The sequence below is a fragment of the Dicentrarchus labrax genome, unplaced genomic scaffold, assembly GCF_905237075.1.
Source record: "Dicentrarchus labrax unplaced genomic scaffold, dlabrax2021, whole genome shotgun sequence".
Taxonomy (NCBI): domain Eukaryota; kingdom Metazoa; phylum Chordata; class Actinopteri; family Moronidae; genus Dicentrarchus; species Dicentrarchus labrax.
In genome coordinates, this window is record NW_026136718.1 from 14,819,627 (window position 1) to 14,845,395 (window position 25,769).

At 42.4% G+C, this 25,769-nt stretch overlaps 1 protein-coding gene across 10 annotated transcripts in view; it reads right to left on the reverse strand.

Annotated features, from left to right (window-relative positions):
- Positions 1-25,769, reverse strand: part of ttll7 (tubulin tyrosine ligase-like family, member 7) — a 69,885-nt gene that overhangs the window by 18,923 nt on the left and 25,193 nt on the right. For all 10 annotated transcript variants that reach the window (XM_051376888.1, XM_051376886.1, XM_051376884.1 and 7 more), the window contains 7 exons: positions 17,650-17,744; positions 15,504-15,651; positions 14,273-14,346; positions 11,136-11,271; positions 5,154-5,240; positions 2,466-2,697; positions 164-459 (listed from right to left, as the gene is read on the reverse strand). In XM_051376888.1, the coding sequence (XP_051232848.1) occupies positions 164-459; positions 2,466-2,697; positions 5,154-5,240; positions 11,136-11,271; positions 14,273-14,346; positions 15,504-15,651; positions 17,650-17,744 (1,068 nt within the window). The remainder of the gene's footprint in view (positions 1-163; positions 460-2,465; positions 2,698-5,153; positions 5,241-11,135; positions 11,272-14,272; positions 14,347-15,503; positions 15,652-17,649; positions 17,745-25,769) is intronic.

Sequence of the window (25,769 nt, forward strand, 5' to 3'; positions counted from 1 at the left end):
AGAGTAGTGGATCAGCTGAGGATTGCCATGTTGAGCAATATGACAGCTTGACTATTGAAAATTAATTTGGCATACTGTGTCTGTCTCTGTGACTGACAACTTATCTGACACACCCTGAATGGTAAAGAGGTAAAACCCTATTTTGTTTGTGTGAATTTCTTACTATGTGGGAGTGGATGGTCCCCAGGCTGTTGCTGTGAGGAACGCGGTGGGCGGAGCCACTGCGACTCAGTGAGTGAGAGCGCAGCGTGGCAGAGCTCGGCCTGATGAGGGGAGTGGCCACAGGGACTGTAGAAGAAGGCCTGGCAGACAATGCCCGCACCTCACTGGGTGATGAGAGGGAGGCAATTGAACGAGGGCAGGAGATGGAGCGCCTGATTGGACCAGAAAGTGTCGGGGAAGCAGAGGGGGCGGGGCTGGTTTTGAGCGACTTGATTGGAGGTTTCCAGTGCATGCGACCTGTGGAGAAACAGAAGAAAGGGAGGAGGGAGGAGGAACACTGACTCATTGTCACACTTCAATTTCTTTTCTTCCCTGATCCTGTCTCAGTGCCCCAGTCACTGTCAAGCTCTCCTCTCTGCTTTCCATCCGTTGCCAGGTGGCTTTGGAGATGAAATGTGGCATTAAAACTCCCATTGCCACACACTCTGGCACAGTGGCACAGTGTGTGTATGTTATTAACGGCCGCAGCATGTGTAGTCAAAACCAGAAACTAAATAGTAGTGCTGTCTGGTTTGGGGATGGATTAAAGAGCAGTTCTTTCTCTCTGTCACACACACACACACACACACACACACACACACACACACACACACACACATACAGACACAGATACACACAAGCGCTATAAAAACACACACAAATACACAGAAAATGAAGCTGAAAACCCACACTGACACTCTCCATCACCCTTGACTCTGCTCCAGCTTGTCTACCAGCCAGTGTATTAGTGTGTTTTCTATTTGTGCAGTGTGTGTGTGTGTCTGTGTCTGACATCGAGTGTGCCCACAAGCGATTATATGTGTCAGTCTTTCTGTGTGTGTTTGTGTGCGTGCGTTCGTGTGGTTGCTGAACCTTACGAGGTTTGGCCATTGCCAAATGAGAGCATTATGGGGCTTAGTCCTAGCAGCTCTTTGGTGGCTTGGTATGGAGTAGGGCTTGGCAGGGCTGCTGTCTCTGTCTGCACACACGCATACACACAGAGTCCAAAAGTTGGGCTTTTTCATGGGTTTGTCCCTTATTTTGTGACAAATAGAATGAGCTCATGCAAGGGTCCTCTCTATTGAGCAGTAAAACCGGTGGCCCACAATGCAACTGTAGAAATTTTCCTTTCCAAGGTCGGCAGCTGTGAAAGTTGCCCTCTTTCTCACTTCAGAGAGCTGAAAGTGAGTGGATGTATGTAACTTATGCGAATTTGTGAGAATGCTTGAGTCTTATCACTCTCACTATAAAACACAGAATATTTCAGCATTAAACTCAAGGTGTCTTCAAGGTAAACGGTGAAAGAGGTCTTTTTTCCCTTTTTCTTTGAATCAAATTTCTTCTTCTCTTCACCTTCCATTCACTGTTACTGTACTGTTCAGGACACTTTTATTTCCTCAAGTGCTTTTCATTCCTTGGGCATCGGTGTGTGTGTGTGTGTGTGTGTGTGTGTGTGTGTGTGTGTGTGTGTGTGTGTGTGTGTGTGTGTGTGTGTGTGTCCGGTTAGTATATGTAGCTAGGACACTCCTTTACTTAGGAACTTAAGACACATCCCACGGGTCACAGGCTATGATCACCCCGCTTATACTTTAATTAAAATCCAAGGATCTGCTACCATTTCATCACATCAATTAAGCACATAAATACTGGGGGGCAGATGAACATCTGTAATGTAGCCCCTGCTGACTCAAACCATTACAATCTGCCCCACGCTGCTGCCGCAGAGTATGTATGTGCATGCACTGAAGGTACTGATCAAAGCAAAACTCTCAGCATTTGTATTTTAAAAAGTGTGTGTGCATGTGCATGTATATGGTAATGTGTTCTGTACAACTATGAATATTTTTCAAACTGTATAAATGTGTAAAAGTGTATGTCATTTCCTTGGAGCATCAGAGGATCAATTCCAATTTCCTCATTGCATCATTATATACGTTCACACTTTCTATGTCTCCTGTCAAACAGAAATATTTAAAGTGTGTAGGTGTCTGTGTACATTTGCACATCTGGAAACTTGTTTTCAGTAAATGACTGCTGTTAACTGATGTAATCTGATGGAAGGTTTAAGCTATAAATGAAATAAACCCAAAAAACAGGGCAGGAGGAAGAGAGACCAATCAAAATAAGGAGAAAGTAAGGCAGCAAAAAAAAAGTAAACAAGAGAGCAAAAAAGAAAGAAAGAGTGCAGGTCCCTGTCAAACCCCCACGCTCTCGCTTCCTAATAAAGACATTCTTAGATACTTTTATACATCCTGCCACTTTACCTGAGCGCTCGGCCAAGTTCTTCTCCTTGCTATCCCCAAGGTCGTAGGAAACTTTCTTCTCCCTCTTCTCTCCGCCTCTTCCTCCTCCACCTCCTGACTTCCTCCTCTCCTCCTCTTCTTCATCTGAGGAAGAGCAGGAGTTATCGGCGCTGCTGCCACTGGTGAAGTCAGCCAGGTAGTCAGGTCGTTGACGTCTTGGTGTCTGACTGCATTCTGGCATGGCGGTCAAGGGCTAGCGGGGACAAACACAGATACACATATAAGAGCGTATAAGAGTGTGCACACATTGGTGCGTATAGTAGCCAGATCTATATATATATATATATATATATATATATATATATACACAGACGAAACAGATAAGATAATACACAAGTGCTCTTGTTGTTCCTTGTACACACACATAAACGCCCTTCTGCTGTTATCCTCATGGGACCCTCCACCCACTGTCTTTGCTTACCTAACCCTAAACCGTCCAAAATTACCTCATTTTGGAAAAATGTCCTCCTTCCAAAGGTCTAAAACTCAAACAGCCTCTCACAAGGACATAAGTACACACAAACACTTATACATCAAGACATTGAGATGTTGTCAACCTCCCTCAGCCTCTCCTCACCCTCAGCCTATTACCATCTGTCACTGGGAGACCTGGTGGTGACACGCTAGCCCACGTGCCCACGTGTGTATGTTTGCCTGCAGGCTCATTATGCAAAGATACACAATTAAATATGCACTCCTTTATAAGCCTGGCTGTTACTATGAATAGGAACATGAGTGGCTTAATACCTCGAACAAATTTGACCTGATTGGATATGCAAAGGTTAAATTCAAAGTATAATCATTTCTTTTGATATTAAATGATTTCCATATCTGACGGCCTTTGTAAATGATACTGCTCTTGTAATGTTCCCTCTTTGACACAAACCTGCTGTTGTATTTGTACTTGTAAGACATAAAGGAAAAGACTTATGTCATGCAAGTGCAACTGTGATACTTGAATTCTGTACCCTGAGTGGAACACAACAATGAACGTAGGAGTTCATTAAGCTGAGTGTCTATTTCACATCCTGTAAGGGGACATGCTGATGACATTAATAAAGCATTTATACATTTGTTATTCAACGGTTAGCTGGGACAGTGCTGTCAGGCCACCCAAATTAATGGGCAGGAAGTGATCACAGGGCTTACACAGTCACCGCTGGCTAGCTGTGTGGGTGACTGATAGAGGAGGGTGGAGACAAAGAGAGATTAAATACATGAGAGGAAAATAAAAGTGAAGATGGGAACATCAGATTGATGGGTAGAGAAATAAAGAGGAGGACAAGGTGAATCTTGAGCATGGGAGCGGAGAGAAACAGAGAGGAGGCACTGAATAGACGGGGAGAACGGAAATGAACGCAGATAGAGGACACTGAACATACGAGTGGAGAGAGAAAAGGAGACAGGAACAGACAGTGGATAAACAGTGCAGAGCAAGGCAAAGAGAGAAGGCCAGACACTGAACAGATGAGGAGAGGGAAAAAGAACGAAAAAAAAACCCCAGTGTGACGCGTGTGAAGACGAAGTGAGAGTGATTGGGTAAAATCAAGCTAAACCGTGAGCTGAAGAAGGCCAACACAACAACAAATGTGATAAGGTGTATTTTTTGGACACATTTAGAATGGCAGGAGTCAAAACAACAGAGAAAGACAATAATAAAAAAACTAAATGAGAGGAAAAAGAAAACCTGAACGCACTTGCTAGCTCTCTTTCCTCTCGCCATTTCACTTCCTGCCTGCCTTCCTTGCTTTCCATCTCTCGCCCCCACCATCGAAACATTTCCTTAGTGATAACAAACCGTAGCGGCCCGTCCTTCCCTCAAAATCCTGTCTCTAATCCCTTCGCCTCACTCCTCTCTTCTAGCTTTCGCACACTCGTTGGTTCAGTTTCACCAGATGGCTTGTGAGCACTACACCCCGAGGAGTGAATCTATCCGTCACAGCTATTTCTTTCCCCTGCTTCAATGTCTCTCCCTGCACACTCAGCAACATCGAAACTGACGGGGTCCAAATTAATTTGGACAACAGTGATTGTGTCTGAACAAGTCCTCATTCCAGCTAAGGCCCCTCTAATGTAGTGCTGAACTGCCCTGTCGAGTCCCTAACATACTCTTTGAGTGTTCCAGCCAATTTAGCCCTCGAGTGAGGGATGGATGTAGATGTGCAGGGAGAGAAAAGGGATGGAGAGGTGAAGGGAGGGGAGTGAGGCAAGGTGATGGAGGGAGTAATGTGCTGTCGTGGGAAATCGAGGGGGCGTATAGGTGTATGTGACAGAGAGAGAGAGAGAAAGAGAGGGAGATAGACAGAAAGAAAGATAGCACGGAGAGAGCGAGAGAGACAGCCTGACAGCTGTCCCCTAGGGGAGTTGGGTCTTTTCTTTGGGCCTCTTTCTGATTCTTTTCTTTCTCGCCTAACCCGCCACCCCCCTCTTTATTTTTCTGAATCACATCCTATGTGCTTTCTGTGGGCGTTAGCTCCAGGCATCTGCACCTACCTGCCTCCCCCTCCCTCCCTCCCCTCCCTCCCTCTTTCTCTCTCTCTGACACTCTTCTTTGCACTTTTTCTTAGGTCCCTTGAGACGTGTGGCCCTTATTCTTCCTCCTCTCTCTTGGTTTGTGCGTCTCCCTACCTTTCTCTCACTCTCACCCACCTTAGGGCCTCGTTGCCTGGAGGATTTGCCCATAAGCTTCTCATCGTCCAGTTCACATTGCTCCAGCAGATCCAAGATGTCTTCCTCCTAAACAACATGTACCAAAAACACAAGGTAGATGAGAATATGCCAAACGTGATGATTTTTGTTACACAAAGAGCACACAGTATAAAGCATCAGCAAAGACTAACAGCGTAGTTAAATCTTGATGATACACTGATAAGAAATAATAAAAATTCTTTGATGTTTCATATCCCTAATTACTTTGATGTCAAAATAGGGTAAGAGAAAATAAAAAGTTTGACTTCACAGGCATATGTGCCTTATCTGGAGGTTAGAAAAAAAGGCCCTGGCTGAACATAGCATTACTATTTGGCAGTGGTTATAGAGGCTGGATTTGGAAAAGGCAGCGTCACGGCCATCGCCAAAATGCTGGGGTCTTGGCCATTTGGCCGTAGCTGAAATGCAGGCAAAGGTGATTAATGTTCCTTCACTTCTGGGACATAAAAAGCTCCCACTTGCCGCTCAAATACAGATGAAAAGTGATTGTTTTCTCTCAGATTAGCAGGTCACTGTGCCCCTACAGTAGCGCTCTGTGTTGGTGTGCGTGCTCAAGAACATTTGTGTGAGTGTACAGTGGCATATTTCCATGTCTGAAAGTCTTTGTTTTTCCTTCTTAAAGTACAACGTTTCTGTTGTGTGCCTCTTTTTAGTTTATATATACCTCACTGGCATTTATGAGTGTAATGGTGGGAACATGTCAGCCTGAACAGTGTTGGGATAAATAACTTGTACTTCTCCATCAAGACCTCCATATTTTGAGATCATCACTAAGAAATAAAGAAAACCAAAACATTACAAGGAGAGTTTGAACTAGTTATGAGTTAGTTGGGTGTATCAATTCAAAACTCACATTATATATATGGACATTAAAGTTTAATAGTTGCAGTATTAAGTAATGCAGACTATGTATAATTATTATGCCAGCTATCTACTGCAGTATTTGTCCCTAAGATTGCAGTTGCTAATAACTCGAGTAACCCAGTAAAAAATACCACATTGTGCACAACCATTCATTGAGCTGGGATAGGATGCAGTAACATATTATGTACTAAGTGGATTGTGTTAGTGGTCCTGAGGAGCTAAGAACCACAATTTTATGTTTATTTAACTAGAATGGTAAGATAACAGTACTTTGCTTTGAAGAAGTTATTTAGACATTAGAGGCATTTTTACTCCAGTAAAAGTCTGCCAACTCAATAACCTTTCACAGGGAGAAAGCATTCCCACCCACAGTGGTGTAAAAACCACTGGAGGCCAATTACCTTGTTAAATTGCACCAAAGAAGATTACATGGATGTTTTGACATGTTTTACAGCATGGGAGAAAACCAAACTTGACACATATATAGAAACTGCAGATGAAGTGTTTAGAACACAGGGAGTCTAAATCAAGTGATGCAGCTCCATAGATTGGAGAGCGCTCTTCTTTAGTAATCATTGGCTGCACTGTCACTAAGTAAAGTTAAACACTTTATACCCACTGTGTATGTCAGCCCGCATAATATGTAGCTGCTTGCTACATTACCTTTCTATCGAGAACATTATCTGTACATGTCAGCTCATATTGTCCAAACCCAAGTACTTTTTTGGCACCAGAGGACTGAGTGTGTAGTCCTGTCCAGAGCAAGCTTCTCTTGTATTTTCATCCATTTTTGTTGAAAAAGCAGTCATTTTTTTCCTTTTGCTGGCAGCTTCTACTGTGCCCTTCTTTGACTCCATATTTCTTGGCTGTTTGACAGATGACCCTGTCTCATCCATTTCTGTGGTAATGTAGTCAGAAGTCACTTTCCACTGGTTAGGAATTTATTTCCTCCATGGTAGAAAAAACACATACCCCTGAGCCAGCAGAAAACTTCTGTGGGTAAAACTGGGCTTATTCCTTTAGACAAATAAAACCTGGTCAGGACCCTCCTCATTTCTTCTTCAAAGCAAAAATAATCTTGGTTGAGAGAGGATAGACAATGACACTTCCACTGTTCAGCAGAAAACAAGTTCATTTTTTTAGATACATAACAAAACAACAGCTGGAGGAAATGCAGTTCCGACACTCATTGCTTTGGCTGCCTGTAGATGGTGCACATCTGTACACCTCCAATTCTTAACAGTTGCTGCTGTTACTTATTTGCCTATAGGTGGGGATGGTTGGACTGGAACTGCAGGTTCAAATACAGAGATGTGCTCAGCTCTGCAGCTGGATGATACTGTCTGTTCCTGGTTTCAGGCACTTTGCACTTGTCCTCACCAAGAGTTAACTACCCTGTTAACTACCTCTGTAGTGAACGGTGTCGTCTTACAGCAAGAAACATAACTTATTGATTCATAAAAAAAATAGAATCCAGCAGAAAATCCATTTAAAACTATATATTCTTTTTAAACCAGACTACTCTGACTTGACTAAAAAGTGTGGGTGTTTTAGGTGAAAAACAAATTACAGCTCTTTCAGATTCTAAATATCACTCTGCTTAATGTACATTTGCAGTGCTTACAGACCGAGCAACAACACTTCCAGTTAGTGTACTTGTACTTGTGCTGTATTGATGTGCTGATCCAATACTCAGGATCGGTATTGGTCCAATGCTGGCCAAAATACGTGGATCGGATATCGATAACTTGAGCGCTATGCTGTATCTCTTTACGGCATGTCGATAAGCAGAATGTGTCACATGAGCGGTAGCTAGAACGTGAGTGAGACCTGTCAGCAGCGCTGTCAACATACCAGCTGTGTGGAGTTATCTCTCTCAAGGAAGTAAAAAAATCAAACAGATGAGTGAAATGTAAGCATTTATGCAATGTATGTAATTTTTGTTTTAATGGTGTTGACCAATCAAAAATGCTGCTAAAAGTTCCTACTAAAAAGTCTAAATAAGAAGCAGCAGTATTGAATAACTGAGTCATGCTGTGTATTTCTTTCTTCATCGGAGTAGAATATTTGTTTCACAGTTTAAGCGTATGTTAAGACAAGTGCATCCATACAGATGAATTAGGATTTGTATCTGTATCGGCAGATACTGAGGGTTCTGGCATTGGTATTGGACATGAAAATGTGGAATCGAGCCGCCCCTACTATTTTATTATATTGGCAGAGCACTACAGGCCAGCTGAGCATGCATCTGCTCGACAACATTTTTTTTATTTTCAGTATTCATGTGAGAAAAATGGAGGAATGGGAAAACATCAGCTTAGCGGGCGGGAAAACATAGATCGCTAACATCAGAAGTAACAATTTGATGCATACCTGTCAACCTAACTGTAATGGAAGTGGGGAGAAGGGTGATGCAAACCTCGTAGAAACCAGTGTAACCCGTGGCTGCCTTGTCTGTAGCACAGCAATGAAGCCTAGAATGGTGCTCTGCAGCGCATCAGGATGTTATCACTAGGATTACAACCCAAGTTTTGTTTTGTTTTTGATAGTGTGACAATCTATGAGATTTTTCAATTCATGGCCCTGAGAAGCCCTGAAAGGCAGCAAACATGCTTGCTGCTGGTACAATGTCTGTCAGACCTGACAGATGTTAATGGCACTCTGGCCCCTTGTAACAAGAAAAACAGGCAATGCACATCAGATGATGCATTCTGGATCTGAAAGCACTGTGACTGGTGTAGTAAATTATAGGCTTGGATAAGATAATTAATTGGTACTTGAACAGGCAACCACAGCACTCAAACTAATTCCACTGTTTAAATACAGTTATCTGTCCCTCTAGGAAGTTGCAACAATTAACGCAAATTCAACCAATCCCTGTGAATTCTGCGGAGCGTTGCAACAATGAATATGATCACAGCAACAATGAATATGACCAATCATTGTAGTTTCCTATACAAAACGTTGAGCCATATGCCTTATTTCTAGTTGGGAGGAAGCAGGCCATGCAGACGTGTGATGTTCCCTGTCTAAACAGTGCAGCTGCCTTCAATATTTAATGAATTATACAATAATTATCATGATAATGATAATCTAACAATTTTTGACATTTTCACTTTCTCCTGCGATTTTATTGCATAAATAAAACCATCGCAATTTGTTTTAAAAAGCTGCTTTGAAATCAAGCATTTTAGACTGCAACAATCCCCCCAAAAAGCCCACGAAATCCCGGATGGACTGAGTCATAGTGCAAACCATGCAGGCTATAAATTAGGTAAACTCGTCACTATGGTAAGTCATGCACAATGACTAAGCAAAAGCAAAGCTCAGGAGCACAAATAAAGCCATCTGAAGTGAGGAAAAGTAACTTAAATCATGTTTTTATGGGTTTGAAAATGCACATAGCCTAATGTAGCCTAATGTTAAAAAAAATGTGAGGAAAAATATTTTAATTAATGAATTATTTGTTGTCTGTGGAATATTATATTCAACTTCATCTGTTCAAGATCCTTTCTTTACTATAAATTGCCAAGATTAATATCTTACACTGTCCCTTTGTCCAGTTGTCACTCATGATCATGTTAGATAGCTAACTCTAGAGCATCCTTTATTCTTGTTATCTCTCTCCCTTCCGACTTAGAAAGAGAGCCACATCTCTGTGGGTTGACTAAATTAAACTTACCTCTGCCTGGTGTTTCGACTCTGCCTAATCTTTGATTGACATCTCTATAAAAATTCTCAGCAGTGAATCCACTCTTGAAAGGACACACACTAACTTTCTGAAAAACAAACTGCGAAAGGGTAGAGGCTGTTGAGGTAGGTTTGTTTCTACAAAAGCTGCAATAGTTGCATATGGCATCTCCTCCCAGTGCTTTGATATGAATTTGGAATGTCAATACTACTGTCAAAAACATCCATATTCAGTATTCACTTTTACTATTCAGTTGCAAAAGCAGTTCAGTTTTTTTTTTTTATTTGTTTCATCTGTTTGCTACTCATAAATGATTCTTCCCTCCATGCATGTTAATATCCCACAATGTCTTTCTCTATCTTTTTGTTTCATTGATTTGTTGTTTGAAAATTGCCCTTTTCTGTTGCTTTGTACTCTACTCATCCTAATGCATAGTGTGTGTTCATAATAGAAATCTGTCAAAATACTTATAAAAGTATTTTACCAAAAACAAATGAGACAAAACAACCATCTCTATCAGCGTCTTTTTCCTTTATGACTATTTTTCTCATCCTTCCCTCATTACCATTTAAATACTTCACATTCCTCTCTATTCTCCGCTCTTTCTTCCAGTAAAGTTGCGTGGTATGGAAATAAAATTCTTTGCGAAGTCTCTTCATACCTTTACCTTTAGCTGAAGCTATATCCCTTCTTGTACCAGAGTGGCCTTGGCATTTATATGCATACAATGACTTCTACCCCTGTTCAAACAAGCACGCACAAGTTTGTGTGAACATGTGTCCTATATGTGCACGTATATGTTCAAACGTGTGTCCCTGGATCTTTGTTTAAAATAAATAATTACCCTAAGGAACGTGCATTCAAATTTGTGGGCAGCAACTGTGATTAACTTTGAAGCCTCTTCACGACTAACTTTGACAGAAAGAAAAAAATAAAGGAAAAGGAAGATACAGAAAGAGGACAAAGAAAACTGAAGAGCGTCTAAAGAAACAAAAATGACATTGTTGTATGGGATTTGATTTGCTTTTAAAAGCTCATATACACATGGCACAATAAATATTTGTGGAGAGACTGAGTGAATGACAGTGGGAAAGCGAAGCAGATAGAGGAGGAGAAGGACATTCTGTCAGACTTTCTAACAGATATGAAGGACTGCGGCACACTTTCCACATTATTTGCGCATCCTTTTCTGTCTCTGTGGACAGAATCTTAATAGAAATGCATGTGTGTTTCTTTTCTTTGGTATGTGCTTGTCCACAAGTGTCTGCATATTGTGTGTATATGTTTGTGTGTGGGTCTCTGCAGGTTTCTATGATGTGTGTGTGCGTGTGTGCGTGTGTGTGACAGACTGCCACAGACGTACGTGCCTTCATTCGTTTCAGAGGATTATTCATTTCCTTTTGAAGTGAGGCAGCTCGCCCGGCAAGGAAGGTCTGAAAGGCGGCCGAGAGCAGGCTTTCATACTTCTCCAGCAGCAGCTTGTCGTCTGGGGGGTAAATACGTCTGTAGGCCGCAGAGACACAGAGAGAAAAGCAAGAAGAGTGAGGAAGGAGTGGAGAAAAGAGGAAGAAAGAAAAGGCGAAAGAAGGAGGGTCATCAATGCAGGGAGAAAGGGATGAGAACGGAATGAGAAGAAAAGGAGAAAATGGAGTTGGGTTCACAAAAGAGAGGGTGGGGGTGATGGGGTGGAGGAAAAGAAAGTGAAGAGGGGGATTGGGGTCGGCAAAAGAGGGATATGAGGTGAGAGGAGGCAGAAGAAAAGAGAGGTAAGAAATGAGTGGAGAAGGAGGGTTGGCAAAGAGATAGAAAGACGAAGAAAATGAGCAAGAAAGAAATAGAAAATAAAAAGACGGAGAGAAGGAGGAGAGGATGGCATGAGGCACAGAGAGGTTAAGGCACAGCAGGGGAGAGTAAAAGAGCAAACAGGAGGAGAAACACACAGACGGAGAGAATTATAAGTATTTCAATGAGAGGTGTGAAATGATGGAGAGAAAGGAAAGGTGAGCGGCAGGTCCAAGGGAGAAGAATCAAGGAGGGAAGCAAAGAGAAAAGAATTAATGGAGACCTTGAGTTAAGAAACTGTACAAACTTCACAGCCAGCTCTCACATGGCGTAATGCATTAACGCACAACTGCTTCACACACACACACACACACACACACACACACACACACACACACACACACACACACACACCTCTCAGTGAGATGTGCACGTCAGTTTGTCACAGTCTTTATTAATGTTCACACGTTCTGCATAGTTCTGCTTAGTTTTAACAGTGCTGAGTGTTTATCTTAGGCCTGAGGGGATTAGGGAAATGTATAAACCTCTGCCTGGTTATCCTCATAATACATCTCCAAAATCCAAGTCACCGCTTCAGCCATCAGATCAAAACAATGACAGTGTTTTAATCACAATAAGCATTGGCCCGTGTGGAGTGTTAAAGTGGGGAAAGAGTTTGGCGTCTACACAAACATTTAGAGCCAGACTCCTCCAGAGTGGGCCTTTCGAATCAACAGGGAGTTAAAGTTAAAGGGGGTTAAAGTACAGTCATCCTTTTTAAAAACACAAAGATATAAAGTTGAATGTACTGTTTATGCAGCCAGAATGCCCCACATGATCAAGATGATGGGAAGATTCTTGTAAATATTGATTACTAAGCTATTCACACATCTAAGCATCTGAATTGTAGATTATAGTGCAAGTACAATGTCAAGTAAAGTTTAACGTTGCACAATTTCACCATTAAAACTTTTACTGCACCCAATATGCCATTTAACTATTTTATGCAGAGAGGCTGTTCTGAATACACGATTTCCATATTGTTGAGAAGTTGACCCAATTTTATGCATTCCTTTAGTTACTGCAGTTCAAATCAAGCAACTGCTGAACGTCGAGAGACCTGAGATGAACCAGCCACTTTATTTCCTTCCCTTGGCACTATCCTATATGAGATTTTGTAACTGCCATACTTTTTAACCACCTTTAAGGTACACGGACCAGATTTTCCCCTCCTCTTGAGAGGCACTCTAAGAAATGTGGAAAAAGTCTCTTCATAACACCCGGATAAACTGAACTGAAATGATAATATATGAAAAGAGCCAGAACTTGTCATTTCTCAAAGAGAAACATAAATCACTTGACTGAAAAGCAAAAGGTCAACACTTTAATAGTGGGTGTTAACTGCTCCCTCTTTTTGGCACCCTCCATCTCCGAACATATGGAGATTTTATTTGAGGGTGACCCTACGATAGTTTTTAAATCAAATGTTCATGCTGAGGCCTATTTTCCTCCCACATGTTCCCAATTGGGCTGGAGACAAAACTATCTTCCATTTATATTCCATTCATCTCAAATCAAATCAGATCTTCATTTTGGTCAACAGTGTCTCTCAAGCCTCCTGATTCCAACCGCTTAAATTACGTTAAATGAACATCAACAATGGCATCAACAAGCTGGGTCTCCCTCTGATGCCACAGGGTCCTGGCTTGTCTGTACCTGATGCAAGTTTCATCTAATAGCCGAATGTAAGTAAGTTCATTACCCAAACTCATCTAATGAGAAGCAGTGTGTTAATCAGACTCCAGTGCTGCGACGGGACACCATATGAATGCTAAGAGGTCTTTATTAGGGGTGCTCCAGACAGACCTCAGCCTGTCTGATTGACTGTCTGGCTGCGTGTCGAAAAGAGGAAGGAGGTGACAGCACTTCATGCAGGCTGGGATCAGCTTTCTGACTAGCCATTCAGTCAAGTGGTGAGTCAAGAAGTCACTTCCACTTGGGGAGACAGCAAGAAGGGAAAGTGTGTGTGACTGTGTGAGCCAATTGTGTAGGTGTGTGAGTCTGTGAGTGTGTGCAAGAAAATGTATCCAAGAGAGAGAGAAAGGAAAATCAAGACCTGGAAATGCGTATGTTTGTACATGTTGGATAAAGAGACAAAGGCGGGTAGAGAAACTGAGGGGGTGAAGGAGCATTTACAATTTGCAAGGGATAAGCGGCAAATCCGAACTTAGTGTTGCTGAGTCATGCTCTAAGGTTGGATCTGCCTCGTCTGTGAGGTGACTATTAAAAATTGACACGCTCAGTGTCTTCTAAAGTCCTGGCTGGAGATACAGGAGAAAAGAATAGAGGTGTGGGGGAGAGACGAGATGGAGAATAGCTTGCAGTAGGCAGGAAAAGTATACATGCTAATTTGCATTTCTGAAATTCTGAAAAGGCAAACATTGTGTATAGAGTAACAATTTGAACCTTGCCATTACACACTACCTCTGATTTCTCCCTTTGTATTTTACATATTCTCTCAGTCTTAAATCTTCCGTCTCACGCTCTCAAAACATTGGGTGTTCTCTTTTGTTTGTTCTCTCTGCAGCAGCATTATTTATTCTCCCGAGAGCTTGGCGCTCTGCAGATGACCCCATAAATGTAAGCAGAGCTAGTACCGGTGTAGTGGGTGGAGTTCCTGGAGGGAGAGCCCCCTCTCCCCGGCTGTTTGCCTCTTCCTTACCTGTAGTTACCCAGATGTTGCTTTTCATGCTCCTCCCTGGAGATTTGCTTGCGGACCTGTGCCAGTCGTTCTTTCTAGAAATAGGAGAAAACCAAAGGAAAAAGGATTAAATCTCTTAGGTGAAAGTCACTACCATAGCCACCTTATCTTTTTTTTTTTCTTCTATTAAATAAGAAAGAATAAAGTCTTAAAGAGGTGTTGCAAGAGGAGAGAAAAGTAAGTCTCACCAAACAATGAGGAATTGTTCAATCTACTGTTTTATTAATATGTTACAAAGGTATAATTATGGAACTCAGTTGGCCAGTTTGGCATTAAGCAGAGGAGGTGCTCACTCCACTACTGGCACTGCAGTATCATCGAGCTTTGAGTGATGTGTGCCTTCAATAGACCTGAACCTGGTCTCGCACTTCAGCCATAACAGCACTTAAAGATGAGGTAGTGCCCTTTTTAAAGTAGTGCCTCTGCGCCATCTTTCCTTATTCCCGCTGATTACTGCTGTGGCTGATCAAAAGGCTAATCAAAAAGGGAGGGAGGCGTAAAGTACTAGTAGCTGCCACTTTTCCTCATATATATGAGAAAAGCTCCCCTGACTCCTTCAAAAAGAAAATAATTAAATGGTATGCTTGTCTCAGAAAACTTAGACTCTTTTGACGCAGAGTAAGAAGTAAGTGAAGCTGAGTTTCTGCTAAGGTTTTCAACTTTTCTTGTTTTTTCTTGAAAGTGTATAACAAAAACACACTGGTGTTTGTTTACTGAAGTGTCCTCTGAAATAAGAATTTCTAATGTTTGTTTTTACAAACTGATTTATGTGTCTAATAAATGATATCTCTAAATACACCTGTCCCTGAAACCAAGCCACATTTTGTTTTCATTTTGGTGTGGCCTAAAAGGCTTTTTGGGTATTTTGTGACTTATGATCAGAGCTTATGACTGTACAGCCATTGTTTTATTCCCTAGGCTGGTTTTGGAAGTCTGGGTGGGGAAATGAATGAGTTTTACTCTTAACTCCCTTGACCATAGTCATGGTGCACCACCTTGTACAGCTGCTTAGCATCCCAGATGCTCCACTGCAGTTGGTCAGTTGCCAGCAGAGAGAATTGTGGTTTTACTCAGCAGATCCCAGGTGGGAATATGTGTGACTATATAAATGTTCTTTCTCAGCAAATCTCTTTGGAGTGAATAATAAGATTTCAACTAAATGGACTAGTATAATATTTTGTTTGTGCCTCACCAGCTCTTCTCTCCTCCGCTCCAGTGTGTGACGTTGTTTCTCCCAGTCCGAGGAAGCAGCAGAGAGTTTCTTCATGGAGCCATGTCCATAGAGCCGCCTCTGAGCCTCTGCCTTCTGCTGGGCCAGGTTGCGTTTCTTATCACTGGCTCTGGATCAACACAAAACAAGCACAGAGTCAACAGAATGCACATTTCCAGTACATTCTCTACGAATGAACATGTACAGTTCCTTTTTTAGTGTTTTCCCACTGAAGCTCTGACAAGTTTATCTATTTTACAATAATACTTTGCATATTTTATTAGCGTTCTTTTACAGGTTTAGCTGCTGTCGAGAAACAAATGTCTCAAATGTCTTAAGTGCTCTTTCCCATTCTCATTTGTTTTTTGTGACCACATCCTGTAATAGTTCTTACTCTATTTTATCACTACATACTCTGTTAAGAATAGATGCTATCAGAAAAAAGTGGGTTTCCTGAATGCTGTAAAGTATGATGAAGCTTGACAGCATACAGGTCTTATGCCTAACTCTTGGACTGACCTGAATTTGCCTTTTGATCACATAATTGTGGGAGTTAAAAACCCCTAATAAAACATTCAACAATACAGAGATAAAATATAGAGCTGAGACACAAACAAATCGACAAACCAAGGGTGAACAGGACCAGACAGCTAATTCTGAACAAGTGGGCCATTGCGGTCTGGAGAAAGGGCAATTCATTTTAGTCAATCGCTGGCCCTTTAAATTGGATATTGAGTGCTGTTGGGGGGCTGAGGTTCATCAATGTCCATGCCCGGCCGGGTCTGAATTGATCCCACGTTGATACAGTTGGTGCTGTGAGCCGAGTTGAGAGTCGACCCTACCTCTACACACCACCAACCCCTCCCTTTTGGGAAGCAAAGCATTACTATATAAGGAAAAAGTGAGCGAGGTAGAACAAAACCCTCATTCACTCCAGCATGAACATAAGCAGTTTGTCCAGTGGAGAGAGCTCCCCGCCGCTTTTCGAGGCCTCCTACGATTTATTTGTCATGAAATAATCAAATCTCCCCTTTTAATCTGTGGGAACACGGCAAACAACAGCCATGAAACAAATCATTTTGATAAGAGATTTGTTTGTGCCGTCTGAAGCTGGGAGGGAGGATGGAGTGAGTTTTTATGTAGGATGGCTGCACCACGCTCCACACTTGGCCAAACTAGATCTATGGTGCTGCATGTAATTGATCCATTGTGTGTGTGTGTGTGTGTGTGTGTGTGTGTGTGTGTGTGTGTGTGTGTGTGTGTGTGACTAGTTGAGTTGAGACTATATTTAGAGCAGTAAGAGGAGGACAAGCACAGAGAGAGAAAGAGAAAAAGAGAGCAGAGATCCAGAGGTCTGGTGTACGATGATCAATCAGTGGACAGACTCACTGTAGCCTTGGGACAGAAAAGCATGCCAGCAAACACACACACACACACACAAACACACACACACACACACACACACACACACACACACACACACACACACACTACATATATACAAAAAATACATTACACAACAAGAATGACAGTATGTATAACCTAAAAAGGCAAACAAATACACCCGCAAAGTAAAGGACCACCACAGGAAGCTTATATAAATATACAGAGACGGATAAACAATGTGGACTACAGATAGCGTAACTGTTATCCTGTTCCTATCACACATACACACACCCACAGCGTGTCTGATTGAAGGGTGCACAAAGCGCACAATAGAGGCATAGCTTTGCACCTTGGCCATTATCTGTCTTTGTATCCACCACAGCAGCACCAACACACAAATTTACAAGTACAGCATTTTTTTTGTCCAGAGCTCAAACTTCCTGTTAGTTTCAGACTAATGTCACTATTGTGTCCTCAGTTTGAAAACAAAACAGGACTGAGGCTGAATTGTGCCGTGCATCAAAGTAATTGCAAAGTTTTCAGGGTTGCCAAATAAAGAACACTGAAAGAATCGATTGAAATCTTTAAACATTCAGAGAAATAAATAAATAATGAAATAAAGTTTGACGTGAGGTTTGCCTGTCTGTGCACATGAAACTTAATGGGGCCCCAAGATGCAATTCATGTGTGTCTATCTGCAAGCACGAGCATGTGTGTGTATGACCGTGGCAGAGAACAGTACCGAATGTTGAGGAGTTTTAGAGCGTTGAGCAGCACCCCTTTCTTCACGTCGTAATCAATCTTCTGATCGGTCCCAAAGCTTGGAGCTCGATTGATCTGCCAGAGAGGAGAGGAGAGAAACATTCAAAGAATATTCTGGGTTTTTATTTTTTTCTACTTTTTTTTTTCTTTCTTCTCTATTCAGCAGACAGAAATGCTATGCAATTACAGGAGTGGATTTAGGGCATCTTTGGAAAAAAGAGATCTGTTCCCACAAGAAGGAGCGGAAAGAGGAGAGAAGAAGGGAGAAAGAGATGGGAAGGGAGGGTTCTTTTTTCCTCTTTCAAGGACATTTTGGAATTCTTAGCCTTTGCCTGGGCATAAATCCTGTCTTGACACTGATGTGTGTATGCTTGTGCATGGAGAAGAGCCTATGTGTGTGCATAAGAACAGATTGTGTAGGTTAAACTGTCACCAGATTAGTGACCTTGCCCTTTTCAGCCAACCACAGCAAACAGTCCACGTGTCTGTAACATAAGTATGCCAGGCACTGCTGCACCTATCCATACCACTGCCGCCAATTATCTCTTTGTGAGCATCAGCGAATCACCATCGCTCAGCTCAATGCCATCATATACAATCAGGGAGCGCTCACAGAGAGTCAACTGAGCGAGAACAAAATAAGCCACCTGTGATTTGAGGTACAAAAACCAGTATCACCTTGGGAAAAATTCAAGAGCAGCTTACCTTTCTTATCAGAACAATTTCCAGCACCGGTGCAAGGTATTCAGATATCAGTTATTATACCTGACACAACAAATCAATTCTTCGCCTTTACTCTTTGTTATGTTCTCTCTGTCTCTCTCCCAAGGTGAGGAAGAGATTGTTTGAGACAACAAAAGGACCAGCAAATGGAGAGAAGTGCAGAGGGAGGGTGAATGAACTGGCAACTGTGATTGGAATGGTGTCTTCCTATGAGGTGACTTCAAATGACAATGCAACAGATGCCCACCAAAAGGCTGGCTCGGGTTGATAAACCTTGATTATTGAGATAAGTCAGGTTTCCTCCTAACATTGTTCAAACGTTCAAACCGCCTATATTCTTTTTCATGTGAGAACAATAGCATGACTGGCACCTTTTGATGTCATAAGATTTGTAATAGCTTTAATAAAGTTGTATTTTGTTGAATGAGTGCCAGTAACTACATGTGAGAGATGTGAATGAATTTATTCAACACAAAGGAATATCTGACTTAACAGGTGTACAATAAATCTCTAGAACAGAACATCACCCACTAACAAGGTGCAGACAATGGCCTGATAAAATTAGGAAAAAAAAATATAATCCACGTAGGGACATTAATGTAACATATGTTATTACTACTGCCGTACTATGACCCAACATACCTACACACTGTTGGTGAAACTCAATAACCATCAAATCAGTCAAATGAAAATCTCTGCTAATCATTAGCTGGAAAAGCATCCTTCCTTAATCTGCAGTCAGAGTGAGTATTTGTGTCTGAAACATTATTCGTCCTGTTCCTATCTTCCTTTAGAAAAGGCAGTTGGATACAGTTGAACTCATCAAAGCAGCACGGCAGCCAATCACTAATCGTGATTTCAGTAACAGAGCAACGCTGAGCCAATCAGAGGTGTTCTATTTCGTCCACCAATTGGGAACTTGGGTAAAGAATAGTGGAAGAGGCCAATGGTGTGCAACATCAGGCCATTTGGAACCATAAACATTTTGGCTGAAAACAGGCAAAAGCTTCTTTACAGAGATGTGCAAAGCATCTCAAGGGTTGCGGGGGTAGCACTCAGAAACTCCATCCCCTCTTTCTCTTCCCTTCCTCTGAACTAGCCATTACTAATCCAGACACAAAGGTGCTTACTGCTGTGTGGCAGATTTGGGAACAGTGCAGTAAGATAATATTTACATCACAACCGGGCTCCAAGGAACAGAGAGACCCAGAGCTTTGACTGTGTTGCCAGCCATGGGGCAGGTAGCCCAAAAAGAGAGCAATAACTACTGAAAGATTGTCCATTTGGATCATGAGCCAACTATAAAAAAATTCTGGGCAGGCTTAAGTGAATCAATAAAGCTGCCCCCTATATTAACAGCTACTCCCATATTGTCCTTCAGCAAGACACCTAAACCCCAACTCCTACGAAGCATATGAATATGGTAGCACAAGGACGCTTCCACATCTAGCAGTGTAAAAGAATATGTGACTGAGAGCACACAAGAACAAGAAAACGTATCCCAAGCCGTAGTGGTCTTTGTTAACCTGAAGTATCTGCATACCATTGCTGAGCCTGTTGGGCCCATCACTGCCCGTGTCATTTCGACTAGGTCAGGATAGATCCACAATCACCACAAGTGAGCCACTAAATCTACCCCAACATGATGTGGGTTTGTATGGGCATGCCTTCGTAAGTGTGTGCGCACACCCACATGTGCGTTTTTCTACACAGCAACCATTTATCAGAAGAAGGGGGGGGTTGATGAATGTCTCCCAGCGCAAAAAAAAAGAGGAAAAAAGGAACAGAGACCCTATCCAACTCTTTCACTCAATAGAATGAAGTCTACAATACATCCCTCTGTGTGCTGAGAGGGACAGAGCTCCACTTCAACCTACAGTACCTTACCTAAGGGAAAAAAAACTCTACAAAAGAAAAAGAGGGAAAGAGGTCTGTTTTCATTTAGAGCACTCCCCGATATGACAGACACAATGAAAAGAGTATGGCTTTAGAGCGCCGTAGCCTATAGGTAACAGCCAGACTGGCAGTGATCCTGGCGACGGTTGTCTCGTTACTTGTCTTCATTTCTTAGTTTGATTTGTGGTGTCAAGCTGTCACAGAGTAGACTGGCATCGCGGCACTCACTGTCTCTCTTTGCTCTCCCTCAATCTTTCGTTTTTTTCTCATTCTACTCCCCGCCTGTCGCACGCTTCCTGTGGTTAGTTTCTCTTTCCACCCTGTTTCTTGCTGTCTCTCGCCCCGTTTTCTGTCTGGTCACTCATCTCCTCCCTCAGCTCTCTAGCCCTCACTCTCTGGTGGTTACCTCTCTTATTCATTTCCCTCTCTGTGTTTCTGTGTTCTCCTTTTTCTCCCTGGCAGAGGAAGTTGGACCAGTCTGGTCCTAATGAACCCCTGCAGGCTCCCAAAACCCCCACTCTGATTTCCTTAAGTGACTCTGGCAGGGTCTTAAAGGAGCCCTCCGTTGCTCCAAGACGCATTCAATAAAAACGTCAGATGAAAAGATTAGAAACTCCTTTCTACTCATGCTTTGATTTGGTTCAGCATCAGCATCGCATCAATGTAGTCCAAATATCACTCGGTCAAACAGCAGAATGAGAATGTAGAAAAAAGAACCTATCAGGGGGTAATTTTTCACAGAACAGGTTTAGTGTCATCTGATCGTCCAATTAAACATACATAGATCAGCGGGTGAGCTGCAAACCATTAACATACTCTATACAGGACATGTAACTCTTTCATTTTCTGCACCTGGAGGTGTGTGACTGAGACACATAAGTGACTTGCCAGTGTTTCTGAAGGCAGTTTTGAAATGAAGCTTGTGGTAGGGGGGCGTTATTACATTTTCTTTTCAACTATCCATTTGGTTTGAATTGTTGTGAACTGCAAACCTGTCCACTGATCTTTACTGCAGGTCTTAAAACACAGACAGAGAGGTAGAAGTGAAACGAGGAAATTTTTACGTGCCTTATTTTATTTGATATAGTTGATCAATTTGGGAATTTCTCTTTAACTTCCAGTTTGGACGGAGGGTCTGCCCCCGGAAGTGTATTGTTCATATAATCGCTGTATAGCAAAATCAAAGCCTGACAATAACACTATTATTAACAAAGCCATAGGCCATTCTGCACACCTAGAGACGATAAACTCAATCTCAGTTCATATAGTATGACAATGACAATTACTCAGATTCCAAATCCGTCCAACAATTTATTATTATCATTTCAATTATGAATAAACCCAGTAAAAAAATGACTCACTCATTGTTTAAAACATCGTGGGCATCAAACAGTTTGTGCCTGTGGCCTCTGCTGTGTCACACCGATCCTAATAACATAGCAACGGGAACGGATCAACAACAATCAGCTGCTTTCTTTCCATAACAAATTGCTTCCCCCCATCTACATCTATTCTGTGTCTGGAATATTCGTCAAACAAGTGCAAGGGCTGCTTGTGATTAATCGGTTCAGAAAAACGACCCCTTCTTATTATTCCTGGCAGAGTGTAAACAACCACTGCTTTGACAAGCCTCCCATTCTGCCCCGCACACTCGAGGGTATCGGCACAGTTCAACCGCTGTCAGAATGGAGTGTTTGTTGCAGCACAATGGTAGAATAAGAAAGGGAGGCAGAGAGGGAGAGCATGAGTAGCAGAGCGACAGAAAGACAGACAGCTGGCCGCCATGTTAAGTCGTTCTCTTGTTTCAGCCGTCTTATCAATCACTGTTTTGTTCTTTTTGTGGCATTTTTAGTGGTCCTGTCGGACACAGGGAAACTCTAGCTGAGCATGCTGAGCTGCTGGTAAAGGTCCTGGGAGTGAGCGGGCCAACGCTTAGCTTAGCCACCAGTCAACCTGACCTGCCTGACTGGCTGGCTGGCGGGGTGCAGAGAGAGTTGCTTTTTTCTGTTTTCTTTGTTTTTTTTGAAGACACATAGAGATACAATCATATGCAGCCACAAAAATACAAAACAAAATGTGCTTTGAAGGTGCACAAAAAGGCAAGGGTGGACATAGTTATGCAGCCGCACACACAAAAACACACAAACCGAAATCCCGGGACCGACAAACTATATAAAAATATATCAACAAAACACACCTAAGATCCGAAACTATCAGGCATAAATATGCAAGGATATATCTTCCTTTACTGTCTCCTGCCCACTCTATCCCACACACTATAGTTCCATATGTCACTCATAAACATACAATATATATCTTCCCACTCAATCACATGCATGCACACAAACACAGAGACACACACACACACACAGTCACTGGTGCTGCCATACATGCCTGATGATAAATGACTAAATGTTCGGGTGTGTTTTCAACTGCCCCACATACGAGGCCTGTGCGCTCCTAATTTGATACTTATTCCATGAAATAGTCATGTTGGGGGAAAATGGATGTGGATAGAGACAGACAGTCCCATACATCATTCTAATTATTCTTTAATAAACCTCTTATAAGCCAAAGAGTGGCTCGTAGGTAACTACTGCCACCTAGGGTTCCCAGAGAGAAAGACAACCCCTCAGAGCTGAGGACGACATGCATGGACATTTAAATAAGAATGAATCCTACTAAGTGCCAAAGATTAATCAAAGGCAAAAGTAGAATGAAAGGTGGAAGGGTGCAAGAGAGACTCTGAAAGACAATTGAGTATATCAAACTGTATGTATTCTCCTTCTATCATTTTTCACCCTCGAAAATTCAATCATGAAGGGATGAAAATTATTTGCAGAGCACAGGTAGCAAGTAAATTCCTCCTTAATCACCCTGAATACACAGTAATGTTCAACCAGGCTGTTGTAGGGGTTAGAAAACACTCCTCAAATTTCCTGAGGAAATATATGAAAGGCATGCTAACCTCTAAATCCTTTTTATAAAACTCCTAGGAAAACAGCTACTCTTTAGACTTTCCTTCTCATTCTGCAAAGATGAAACAGAATTCCAATTGAAAGCTTACTTAAGTGTGAGGCACTATTTATTCCACACAGGAAATTAACAGTATTTTCAGCAGTTGTAATTCATTTGCAGTGTGTGTCTGTGTGTTGGGGGATGTGGGAAAGTAAATAAAATATCCTTGTGTTTGTATCGTGGCATCTGTTTACACTTGCTAGCGCAGATTACTCCCCACAAACACACCCCCAACACAAACACACACACACACGGAGACACACATACACTTGCACTCAAAAGAAAAGGAAGTCTGGATTATGTTGGCTCTGAGGAATGGACAGGCAAACCAAACTCATCTTGAAACAATCGGGGGGACAGAGCACAGAAAGAGAGGAAAGCTGCAGGAAGGAGTGAAGGGAGGGAGGAGAGGGGTGAAGAATCACCGCCCTTAGGGCTGCAGTCAGGCAGCAGTTTGTTGGCTTGTTGTCCGTAATGCCCATTCACGCACACACAAACACACTGAGACACAAACAAACCTGTGCCACGGTTGACCTAACCTTGCCTGCCTCATTAGTTGCCAATCACTCTGCACAACCCGTCCAGGAGGACTAGGGAAGAGGGAGAGAGATGGATGAGGATAGGAAGTTAAGTTGCAGCAATCAATAATCAAGTTGCCTACACTCCTGTGTGCGATGGAACAGTAACATGCAAAACACCATGAAAGTTGGCAAACAAGGTTTCCTGCTCCTCTCTTTATTCTGTTACTTACTGAATTGGTCTGTTTTTGTGTTTTAAGCAGGATTCCTTCCTGCCTCTCCCGGCTAGATAAAAAGACGGGGCTCGAGTTTGGTAGGCAGATCAGAAAGGCCAACCCCACACACACACACACACACACACACACACACACACACACACACTGCACAGGGCTATTCCCGGAGGCACCAAGACCACACATCCAGATACACACACACACGGGGGAGTAGACACATTCACAAGAAACACAGAAACACCCTCAGTTGCTTGCAGTGGCTTTCATAATGTATATGTGTGTTTATAGTGTAAGGGGCAAACACACATATAGTACCTCCAGTATGCACTCATTCCAACACCACACACACTGACGCAGCACAAATCAAATTCAGATTCACACACTAACTAACATTCATTTATACACACACACACACACACACACACACACACACACACACACACACACACACACACACACACACAAAACACACACACCACAAACAACAAAACACACACCACACCCCTCACACACTGATTGTGCCCCTAACAAGCAGGCCGACCAGCCTTTGAGCTGCCTGGAGCTTGACACTAGAGAGAGCGCTTTGCACGGACCAGTCAGGTTTCTAATTATTTATGCTCACTACAAACACTTTTTATTTAGAGTTGACCAGCTGGAGCTTTTTTTCTGCCTCGTGTGGGGGAACAACAACAAAAAAAAATTAAGTGAGCCGGAGCCTATAATGAGGCCGGCCCTCAATACACCCGTCCTTGTGGTGGGGTCTGTGGACACCAATCAGGACGTCTTGAGAACGATAAATTGTGCTCCTTTTTTGGGGGGTTCTGTTTCAAATATAAGGGGTGGAGCATTTAAAGGAATCCTTTTTTTTATATTACTCCTCACCCATCACCCACCAAAACTCTAGTATTATTTTTTTCTATTTTCCTTACTCCGTTTGACGTTATTTGTCATGCCGGCTTACAACACATGGGCCCTGGATAAACTTGGGGGGGTACTTACACTGCTGTTCACTTTGACCTGCACACCCCAATTTTAAGACACCAGCACTTGCTAGCAGAATTTATGAGTAAAGCCTGTGTCATGAGCTTAACTAAATCTGTGTGCATTTCTGCATCCATTAGGTTTTCCTTTGCATTTTTGTTTTTGTTTTTTACTTTCAAAAGAAACTCAATGAAACCCTTAAAGCCAAAACCTTGGCACTGACAATACAAACCACAGACTGTGTGTGTGTGTGTGTGTGTGTGTGTGTGTGTGTGTGTGTGTGTGTGTGTGTGTGTGTGTGTGTGTGTGCACGTGTGAAGTGAAGATCACGGCTCAATGAAACGCCTCTCCTGTATGAGACACAGATGCTGTCTGGGCTTTAATGAAAGTGAACATCTCGGGTTACGCCATTTGAGCAAGTGTGTATGTGTGTGCGCTGATGTAGTGCTGATGTTTTGAATGTCAATAGGAGGTAAAACCTGTGTTGAAAACCCTGCTGAATTAAGATAAGGATCACACAAAAGCCTCTCTCCCTCTTTTTTACCTTCTCTTCTCCCCTTTCGATACTTGCTCCGAGCACAATGCGCCTGTTTGATGCCTTGCCTGGGTTTGAGAAGCATCACTCTGGCCTTCTCTGTTTTCACCCCAGTGACAAGCTATTTAGCAGGTGTGATGGTCTGTGGGTTGTTCGTCTTGAGTATCTGTATTTGTTATCAGTATATATGCAATGA